Genomic DNA, 11,153 nt, shown 5'->3' with positions numbered 1-11,153 from the left:
AGGCTTTTATTTTTTTTAAACGCCTAAGAGTACCTTAACATTTAATATTTGATAAGGCTGACTGTTCACCTCTGCTTTTTGGTAGCCTCTAAACAAAGACGGATCATAGAAGCAGTCTCGGGCTATAGTGGAATGAGGGCAGGATTGTACAAAATAGATATCTCCAGAAGAACAGTCAGTGAAAGGAGGAAAAAAAAAAAATAGGCTGTGACACATTCAACTTCGAAGGCTTTCAGAAGGTCAGAAATTCACCTGCACTTCTAATGAGTTTAGGATTAGAAAGGGCTCATACTTGCAAGTGAAAGCATAGGTCTTCCAGTCCTTCCTAAACCTTGCCATTGCTCAGTGAATGGTTTCATCCCACACTCATTTGCCCTGCACCACACTGGGACATCACTTCACACACAACACATCCTAGCATTTGTTCATAATGTGTCACATATTGTCCAATAATTATTTCATGTTTGTTGATTGTCTTAGACTGTAAATCACTAAAAGCCTCAGGTTGGATAAAAAATTACTTTGTATCCCTGAAATATCTTAACAAAGTGCAGAAATAAGTATGTACTGGTCATGGCTTTGTCAGTAGTAGGCTGGGATTTGGGATAATTCATTCCTCACACTGTGCAGTAACTGTCGTATCTGTCTTCTCTGAATCTCTTGCTGAGCTCTAAATTCTTTGCAGTCAGGTACCTACTGTGATTCAAATCTGTATCCCTAAAGCATAAAGCTCAGCAGTTAGTCTCTTGAAAGAATGGTGCTATTAGCCAGTTCACCTCTTCTGGGTCAAGTCCAAAAACTCTGAATCCATTACCCACTCCAAGTCAAGTTCCACCATCCCCCAGTTTCCCAGCATGGTAAAAACATAAAATAAAACAAATAAAACACAGGACGACCTTTTATTTTTATTTTAGATTTTATTAGAATGTCTAAAGAACTATCTCTTTCCAGCTAAAATGTTTCCAAAAGCAGGTACAGAATGAAAGAATTCTTGGCTTCCTACAGGAAGAGAAAACAAAAAAATAAAACAAACAAACAAAAAACCATTTCTGATAAAAGATATGCAAGTTATCAGGTCACGCCACCAACGAGAACATACACATTCATAAAAGGAAAGAAAGAGCCCATGCTATGTCTAAATACTGCCTTGCTAAGAAGTGGAGAAATCCAAAAGTAACCTTTCATAACCTTATGACCACCTCTGGAGCTATATCAGCCGACGATGCTAAGAAAGGGCTGTCTCATTGCAGAATGTTGACAGAAGAGCAATGTGCTCTGTGCTGAACAAAAGAAAAGCATTTCTTCAGTATCACCCATTTATTACACTTAACCTTAACCAGCTTAAGGCTTTAACCAAGATGGAGTTTCAGTACTCTTCCCCAACTTCCCCCCAACTCCTAACACACACACACACACACACACACACACACACACACACACACACACACACACACATACCTGCCCACAGACATTGATAAAACCTACTTATTTTAATGTCCTGGAAAGAGGTAGAAATATCTGGTCAAAGTCACCCTTTCAGTGGTGGGCATCTGCGCCTTACTATCTGGCAACTCAAAGGAAAGTCGGACCTAAAAGAAAAAGGAAAGTCTGTACTCTTTTTTTTTTTTTGAATGGAGAATCTGAAGTCAGAAAAAAATGCAATGACATAGCAAGATAAGTGATAAAACTTGCATCCGTAAGAATCACAGCAATATGCATATCTAAGCATTGAATGACACTAGTCCCCCACCAGAGTTTTAATATCTGCTGCGTGATCTGATACCCGTGATGGACACAGGCCAATGAAAGTCAACTCATTTGTCTATGCAGGGTAGGAGAGGAGTTAAAGTAAATGATTATTTTCTAGGAGTTATGAATTATAACAGATTAGATCTGGTTTCCAGGTTTGCCAACTCACCAAAGAACCTAAAAGCTCATTTGGAAAGGAGGGAATTATTGGATGACAAACATGTCTAGAGCTGCTCCCTAAGTTTCCAACTAGAATAGCCAAACATCCAGGGAAGTAGAGTGGGAGAAGCATCTAGAGCCCTACCTTTCGGAAAATTGTCTCCAGGTCACAGGACCAGGCATGTTCTTGCAATTTTTCAATGAGTCTCATAATAAAAACGGAGCCCTGTGTTGGATGTCGCCAAGAAACATTATCTGCGAATAAAAATACATTCCAAAACTCAAGACAGGCTCTTGCCTGAACACATGAAGGGAGCCATAGTATTTCCACTCCAGCTGAGGCGTGCTATTGAGTTCACCCTGTTTTCTATACACTGCATACCATTTTTCAGTGAATATATTCAAATTCAGTGAATATATTTTTATTGATACTTGATAAGGGTGCTGTATATGGTACAGATATTAGGATGGAATAGTCCCTGAGTTCAAGGAGCTGCAAAATTAGTAGAGAGGGAGAAAATGGCAGAATGAGGTAGAGGAGAGTGATTGGGACCTGGAGAAGAAATATCTGAGTGTGCATCTCAAGGGTGCTACTCACTAACTGTGATTTAAGTTAATTATACCCTCTGAAATGCAAAACTATAGTGCGGAGGGTAACAACTCTTGCCACATGAGATATTTGAGAATTAGATATAATGCATCACAAGTGTCTGGAAGAATATAGAAAATATAATACCCAGCCTAAGAAGGGTAATTATATTAGTAACTTTTCAACTTATCTAGTTTATAAATAATTTTAATTAAAATCAAATAATATTGACCACAGGATATTTATACAAAGAAAATGTTAAAGTACAAATCTAGAAAGGGTTCAAGAGGGAAAAATCACATTCTATTTGAGGATGAAAAGTTCTCATGGAGAAGAGAAATACTAAAGAACAGAGATATTGATTATATAACATAGTAGACATATAGAAATAATAAAGGCATTTAAAAATTATACAAAGAAACGTATAAGAGAAAGCAGTAGCAACAGCTCCTTCTATAATCATGGACACATTCTTTAACCAAAACTTTTAGCCAATAATAATGGAAATAAAATGTGTATTAATAATGAATTAAAATTCTGTTTAAAACTACAGCTGTCTTATGAGGCTGCTTTCAGTTAAAGGAAGTGGAGAAAGAAGGCAGAGATAATTGTAATTGTAAAATTAAGGTAATAGATGGACATTTTTCTTCAGGAGAGCATTACACTGTTGTTGGGATTTACACAAGGAAGCAAGGAGCTAGATTTAGTAGGGGGAGTGGAAGATAACTGAATTGGACTTTCTAGGAGTCATCTAGAAAGGACAGGTGAGTAAAGTGAAAGAAAACGAGACAGAAATCTGCAAGATAGTTGTAGAAAAGCCAGGGGACTTACAAAGGTTTGTATAGCCAGAGATGAATGTCTTGTGGAAGCCTGGGATCAAAGGCTATTAAAGAACAGGTATGCGCAATATGAAAGTCTGCTAAATGCGCTCAAGCTACAAATGTGTGGGGTTTTTGCATAGTAGCATTGTTTTTGATCATTGCGGAAAAAAAAAATCGAGTTATTCATCAGGACATGGTCAACAGAATGCAGAATCAGGCTGCCTCTTGAGGGATGGCATCTCATTACAGAAAATCATCTGTAAATTAAAGTATTTGAGCAAAGGCAAGGCCTCTTAGTCGAGTTGACCAAGACAATGTGAGTCCTCAGGAAATTGCAAAACATAGTTGATGAAAGGATTCCAATAACTTTTATTTAAACCTTGATAAGGAAAGTGACTTAAGTTATAAAATGCACCACAGAAATCATTTAATGTGTGCTTCACTCTGTATCATGCTCCATATTTCACATACCTGACCTTATTTAATTCTTAGAACAATGATATTTATGTTCATATATATTAGTGAGGAACTAAAAGAAAGCTCAGAGAGTCTAAATAACTGGACCTAGTTTAAAAAGTACTGTGGCAAGGTCAGGATATAATTTTTAAGACTCTTACTCCAAAGCTTACATTTAGAATCATTCAGATGTATTATGTTTTATTCATTCCATATTTCTAGCTAAAGACATCTTAACTTAGGGTCCCCATATGCCTTATCTGCTTTTCTGCCCCCATGCCCCTGGACCCAACTATTCTCTTGTATATACATGATGTCTAGAAAATTGGACTGCTGAGTGATCCCAACGCTGTGAACTTTTCCTATGTAGAGTCAGATTCTAATTCACTTCAGTGTAGATAGTCTTCTACTTAATTCTCTGTTACCCCTCACTCACAGTTCCAGGAAAATATTTTGCACCATCAAGGAGTTCACTACTTACAAAAAACATGCAAATTTGATCTCTATGGATATGAGGAATTGAATGTATAACTGGAAAGAAGGCTTGAGTTGGTGCTCAAAAATCTTATCTAAAGTTTAGCATGGGCACCCACACTTTAACGGGTGGGCGTGAGTTTCTGTATTGATAACCCACACAAAGTTGTCTTTCACAGAAACCCATTACCTGGTGTTGAAGAACAGAAAGCAATAAAATCCTTCTCTATATGGGCTTTCTTAATGGCATCATCCTCAAAATCTTCTAGAGCCAGTGAGGATCTGTTTTCAGAGTTTCCTACTGCATCTTTTAACCACACTACCCCTGGGTTCTCTGAAAAGACAAGATTTGGTTTCTTGTTATTACCAATTGCCAAGAGAACTACTTTCTTCTCTGTACTACTTTCTTTCTGTACTACTTACCTCTGTTCAGCCATATTTATTAATTTATTTGTCTCTATCTTTAATTCACATGCACAAACATGCATATATCTCATGAAATATCTTTTCAACAATTCTTATGTGCTCGCTTCGGCAGCACATATACTAAAATTGGAACAATTCTTATGTCTCCTAATCCTCAAATGTATTATTAACATCTGAACACCAAAGTTTCAAGCTTGAAAATGGAACAAATATCTACCAACCAGACACACAAGTCACAGAAGCCACAGTCTTGACTAATGACAATAGGTGTTCTTTGACGTCAATGAGTAGACACAAAGGAACTGAAAAGTAGTGGATACATACAGATGATGAGGTCAGTATTTGAATGTCTTGTGTTCCAACAAACATAAGCACTCACCACCACGGCAGGCCTGGATGATGATCACCTTAGGTTTGTCCTTCAAACTTCGACAGTGCCAGGTATTCAAAATTTGAAAGACGGTGTCAACTTTTAATACATCTGGGACTTGCTCAGAGTATTTCGTCCCACAAATGCCATCCCGAATACCATGAGACATGAGCACCACGAAAGTACTGTCAGAAGTATGGTGCTCTGGCCGGGCAGCAAATGTCTTCAGCTCTGCATCCATGTCCTGGAAGAGACCATACCACTGATCTTGGACTATGTGATTCACTATCAAGCCACCTTGGGAATCCAATTAACAAAGAAATGATAAATGTTTAGGAGATGGATATGCTAACTACCTGGAGGCTATCATTATAAAATGTGTGCATATATTAAAACAACACACTGTACATATCCCATAAACATATACAATTAAAAATAAATGAATTAATTAATTTTTTAAAAAATAACTCTTAAAGGAATTTCTTGAAAATCAATGGAATGGAAAACATATATCATTTTGGAGAAAGCTGAAGTAAAGGATGAGAGAAAGTCATTCAAGGATTTCTAATAAAGGGGGGGATTATTGAATTAATAGAACACTTCCCAATTAAAAGTCACACCAGGTTCTTGCTAAAAGACTCTTGTGTTAAAAAGGGATATGTAGCATCAAGCACCCTCTAAGGGCACATGTAGATTTTCGATTATCAAGAGATCAAGTTTCTCTGTACTACAACTAAACATCCAACTTTATTTAAGAAAAGGAAGAACATGACCACTGTCTCTACAGAGTGATAGATCTTACGAAAGCAGTGAGATTTTCTTTGACAACCACGCTGTATCCCAGAACTTCTAGCAGCATCTTCATATCTCTGATATCAACGTCAGCTCCGGACCTTCTGGGAAGATTATCAAATTCCATGTTGCAAATAATGAGGGCAAGTCGTGTGCGGACTGACCTTTCCATTATTGGATAAATCTATAAGAAATGCAGATTGGATGAACAGCACTATGCTCTCTAATTAAATATTCATTTTGCAGATTTAAGACAGCTTCCCCTTTCTCAGTCCTGTCAAGAAATCAAATCCCATTAACCATACATTAACAACTGGGAAGGAGACTGAGTGCTAACATAGGAGTGGGAATGGAGTTTGCAAATGCCCAGATGGTACCTGAGCACCTGACTTAATTATTCCTGACAGGAATAATTGAAAGATATAGGAAACTTTTAAAGCTATCTTTTGAAAGATATAGGAACTTTGAAGACAGAATGACTGAATTTTAAAACTGGCTCTTCCAATTTCTAGGTGTTTGATTTTGGGCAAAATATTTAACAATCCCATGCATCAGTATCCTGATTTCTAAAATGGGTTATTTTAAAGGTTAATGGTATTATTATATGCAAAATTCTTGGAACACTGTCTGACTCATAGCAAGCATTCAATAGTTGCCATTGTTGTTGTTACTGGTATTGTTATTTACTCGGGGAATTGGACCAAATTTGAAACTCTCCATATAAGCCTGCAATTCTGGGAGATAGGAATCCTTCATGCAAGGGGAGCAGCAGGATGATTCTCCAGAACTTCTTAGCAAAATTGGCTATAAGAAAAAGCCACTGCACTTCAGAATCGCGTCAAGTGTGTCTCTCACCCCACTCCGTCTTTGTGTTCTGAGCATAGTACCTCTGCTGCTGACTTTTCATTCCATATCTTTTGGGCTATTTCTAGGGGGCAAATCTTGAGTCCCCTTCCTGGGCCCAAGGCCATGGGCATAGCTGAGTTGTCTGGCTGAGGAGCTGCAAGAGACAAGAAATATTATGAATGATTTCATCCTTGTTTGTCCCGTTTTGTGTTCCTCACAGCACCATCTATGGAAGAAGCCACAGAGTAGCAAACGCATTGTTAGGAGGACAATCCTAATCTAGTTGTAAACACTGTTAAGTAAATTCAATGCTAATGAAACACATTCCAAGCCAACGGAGATTTTCAATGTTGTAGTATCTTAGGATCAGCAGTTTTACAAATAATTTCATTAAAAACCTAGAAAGGGAGCTTTTCAAGGCCATTCATGGTAAAAATATTCTGAAAATAATCAATATGTTAGATATAATATTTAAGGTATGAATTTTTTTTTTTTTTTCGTGACCGGCAACGGATCGCAACCCTCAGTGTTGCGCCCGTACCGGACCGGGACCGGCTACGGGATCGCAACCCTCGGTGTTGCTCCCGCACCTCGCTCAGCCAGTGAGCGGCTGGTCTGTATGTGGGATCTGAACCCTCGGCGGGAGCGCCGCCGCGCTTCCCAAGCGGCGCACTGTAGCAGTGCACCACCGGGCCGGCCCAAGGTATGAATTTTTTAAAAATATTTTAAAAATATGTTTATCTATATTTTTACTTTCTCAATAGGCATGATAGTAGGCATAAAAAAAAAAAGAAAGAATAAGCCCTTGTCCTGTCCTTCAGGGTCTCTTTCTACTATGTACGTAAATGAGGAGGAGAAGGAAGAATATTGAATATATGAACTAGTATGAATATGAAATAGAATGATTAATGCTAAAATCAAGGTACACACTAAATGGATTCATAGCAGCAAACATTGATTGCATAAATATAGGAGGAAGAGTTTCTACAGAAGTTTATGTGAAAAAATCCCTGGGGCTTTTATATGATCACAAGTTCAACACCATTTGACAATGTGATATACTTGTTAAAGAAATTAAAGCAATCTTTGTCTGTTTCAAAATAGAAATGTTTTCTAGATATTTGGAGGTTGTTTTAGAAAGTCAGCTATTAAAATGAGGAAATTATATTCAACTTTGAAGAGAAATTCAAGGAAACTGTTGTATACTCAGGTAACCCAAGGCAGCATGAAGTGTGCTGATTATGGAAAAGACAAGAGTTAACTAGAATGCACATATTGGAGAAAACAGGAATAATTATTAGTGGAAGAAATTTATTTTTCCTTATAAAGGAGTCTGGAGAACAAAAGAAAAAAAATAAATAAAAGTATTTGGATTATATTTGAGCTATTTTTTCTTATTAAGTAATAGGGGATTTGGTATAATAGTGATGTCCCATCTGATGAAATATCATCTAAGAAAACATGCATGAAATAATCACCCTTAATAGATTAAGTAATTTCTGAACTTGGTAAAATACTTGTTTCCCTGGCTCCTAAATCTCTTCCAAATATAAAGTCCTTTTATTTTAACAGAAAAGGGCCACTTTTGGATAAAATTATTTCATAACAGTGGGTGAAATACTGTTCCAAGACAAATAAAATATTTATTATTTGATAAGTATGAGGCTGAACTCATACAAAAATAAGATTTACTATCAAGGAACCTAGTGCATGTGAACTGTATCAGGATTCATAAAGCTAAGACCTTTGTGTCAGGGTAGAGCACTGAAACATTTTTAGATCTATCTTGTCATTGGGATCTCGGTACCTGTGCTACCTCTAATACAGCTGGAATGAAAAGATTTGTGTTTACATTTTTGTGGCAGAGACTGGCTAGATACTCTGAGTGTCTCTACTGAGAACCAACAAGACACTCTCCTCTTCTTCCTGGGCACTCAGCTAGTCTGTTGCCAACCAGTCTAGCAGTTAGGTGTGACCACAAGACTGGTTTCTCGGCAACAGAATGCAAGCACCAGTGGGGTGTGACACATCTAGCTGAATCAAGGAAAATTTCCCACAAATGATCCTCCGTATTCTTTCCAGTGCCACTAGCTGGATGGCTCTAGCCACAGTTATTTTGGCATCGTATGCTGCAGATATCAGAGCCATAGGATAAAGGAAGTATAGGTAACTGGGTTAGCACTTGGAAAAGTGCTGCTTACTGATGAGGAATGGCTGTTTTAGAATTTTCATGAATGAGAAGTAAGTTTCTTCCACACCTGAGCCATTATAATTGTGTGACTTTGTTATAGCATCCCATGTTATCTTAACTGATACAGGTGTATGTAGTGTCATGTCTATCCCTAAATTTGTGAATTGCTTCAATTTGACGGTAGAGACTCTTAATTACCTATCTATTCATGATTCATGTATTCATGCAGGCTCAATAAGAGCAGGAGTATTGTTGGTGTGGTTTATGATTCTCTAACCAGTCCATAGAAAAGGCTGAGGAACACGGTTGGCGTGTGATAAATACTCACTAAGGGCCTAGTGAATAATAATAATTTTGATGAAATTCTTCAGTGAAATAGTCTTTTAATGAATATTTATTGCATGCACACCATGAGCCAAGCACTGTTAGATGGGACCACGCTTATGAATAAGTCAGACATATTTAATTTTATTATAAAGCATAAATTCCAGTGGGGAGAAAGTGTAAACTTATCCTGCAAAGTTACAAGCAAAATGTAGTGAGAGTTATGACTGAAGAATTATAGGGCACTGTAGAAAAAGGGACTTTTAAATGTAGCAGGAGATGTAGAAATGGAGAGTCAGATCTGGATTCAAAACTTGGCCACTGCTTGAATGTTGGAAGTGAGGGAGGAAAGAGAGCCAAAGTGAATTTCAGGTTTCTGGTTTGAATGAAATATAAGGAAAGTAGAAGAGAAGCAGAGTAGAAAAAGAATGAGAAGTTCAGTTCTGGGAATGTTTAGATAAAGGTGTCTATGGGAGATGTAAGTGAATATGTTTAGTAGGCACTGAATAGTGAAGTTTGACACACTAGTGGGTAATCAGGGTTTGAGACACAGATGCAGAATGTGTTAGTATAAACACAGATAGTGAAGCTGTGGAAATAACTTCTGCTAAAGCAGAATAGATTAAGAGATCAGGAAGTTAATGTCAGGGAAGATGGGGTTCAAAGAATGCTTTTTCTCTGAAAACAGCATTACCTGGGATGGTAGAAAACATTGCTCGGGAATTTTGTGTATTAAGGTGGTTCCCAGATTGTGGACCTGAAAAAAGATGAAGGACATTAAAATAGTCACTGATCATCTCTGAAAAACTTTACCCCAATCTGCTGGACACTCCCCACTGAAAATTCTTTCCACAGGCCAGTGAATCACCTTACCACTTTCTGCTGTGATGAATCTCAGATGTCTGGTGAAGCCACTCATTGGATAAATCAATGGAAGAACAAATGCTAGTTCTAAGCCTTAGATGAATTGGGGAAGTTGTCAGAAAAATTTGTTTAGATGCTGGGAAGGATGGGGGTCAGAGAAATACTGGGACTCACAGGCTCTTTTTACCTGCTTTTAGGAAGAGAAGGTTAACAGAAATGTCTTGTTCATTCCAGAACCACAGATATTTGTGCAAAGTCAGCAATATTTCCGTATAAGTTTCTGAAAAAGTCTTTCAAATGTATTCCTCACTGATGTTAATAACACCCACTTTCGTGAGCATTCCAGAACCACAGATATTTGTGCAAAGTCAGCAATATTTCCGTATAAGTTTCTGAAAAACTCTTTCAAATGTATTCCTCACTGATGTTAATAACACCCACTTTCGTGAGCTAGTAAAATTTCCATGGTCCAGAGAGATTCCTGACACACGCATTAGACCATTTTATGAGTTTGATGCTGTAATATTTATGAGTTACGGGAAAATATTCTGCAAACTGAACTATATGAATTCTGTTTCCCAACCATTCTCTATTTCATATGCTATGTTCTCGATTCTCCATACTACATATGTTTTCTCTATACTACGTTGCTGTGAGCAATAACAGTAATAGTATTAATAGTAATAGTAATAAGAAACTACCAATTTTTACTTGGTTATTTTGTAGATTGACCCTTTACAGTAGTAAAATTTCCATGGTCCAGAGAGATTCCTGACACACGCATTAGACCATTTTATGAGTTTGATGCTGTAATATTTATGAGTTACGGGAAAATATTCTGCAAACTGAACTATATGAATTCTGTTTCCCAACAATTCTCTATTTCATATGCTATGTTCTTGATTCTCCATACTACATATGTTTTCTCTATACTATGTTGCTGTGAGCAATAACAGTAATAATATTAATAGTAATAGTAATAAGAAACTACCAATTTTTACTTGGTTATTTTGTAGATTGACCCTTTACAAGTGTTAGCTCATTTAGTTCCTTAATGCATTATCTCAGAGGGATTAAGTAAATTTTCTAAGT

General features: G+C 37.2%; 1 protein-coding gene across 1 annotated transcript in view; it reads right to left on the bottom strand.

Annotated features, from left to right (window-relative positions):
• Positions 1-902: 902 nt before the first annotated feature.
• Positions 903-11,153, bottom strand: part of CASP1 (caspase 1, apoptosis-related cysteine peptidase) — a 14,337-nt gene continuing 4,086 nt past the window's right edge. Inside the window, exons 3-10 of the mRNA XM_008579483.1 lie at positions 9,892-9,954; positions 6,724-6,836; positions 5,847-6,020; positions 5,054-5,288; positions 4,439-4,582; positions 2,054-2,163; positions 1,486-1,589; positions 903-999 (exon numbers count right to left, since the gene is read on the bottom strand). Coding sequence (XP_008577705.1) covers positions 1,491-1,589; positions 2,054-2,163; positions 4,439-4,582; positions 5,054-5,288; positions 5,847-6,020; positions 6,724-6,836; positions 9,892-9,954 — 938 coding nt within the window. The 3' untranslated portion in view covers positions 903-999; positions 1,486-1,490. The remainder of the gene's footprint in view (positions 1,000-1,485; positions 1,590-2,053; positions 2,164-4,438; positions 4,583-5,053; positions 5,289-5,846; positions 6,021-6,723; positions 6,837-9,891; positions 9,955-11,153) is intronic.

The sequence above is a fragment of the Galeopterus variegatus genome, unplaced genomic scaffold (genome assembly GCF_000696425.1).
Source record: "Galeopterus variegatus unplaced genomic scaffold, G_variegatus-3.0.2 Scaffold1895, whole genome shotgun sequence".
Classification (NCBI taxonomy): domain Eukaryota; kingdom Metazoa; phylum Chordata; class Mammalia; order Dermoptera; family Cynocephalidae; genus Galeopterus; species Galeopterus variegatus.
The sequence above is the reverse complement of the archived record's forward strand: the minus strand, read 5'-3'. Positions and strand labels throughout refer to the sequence as shown.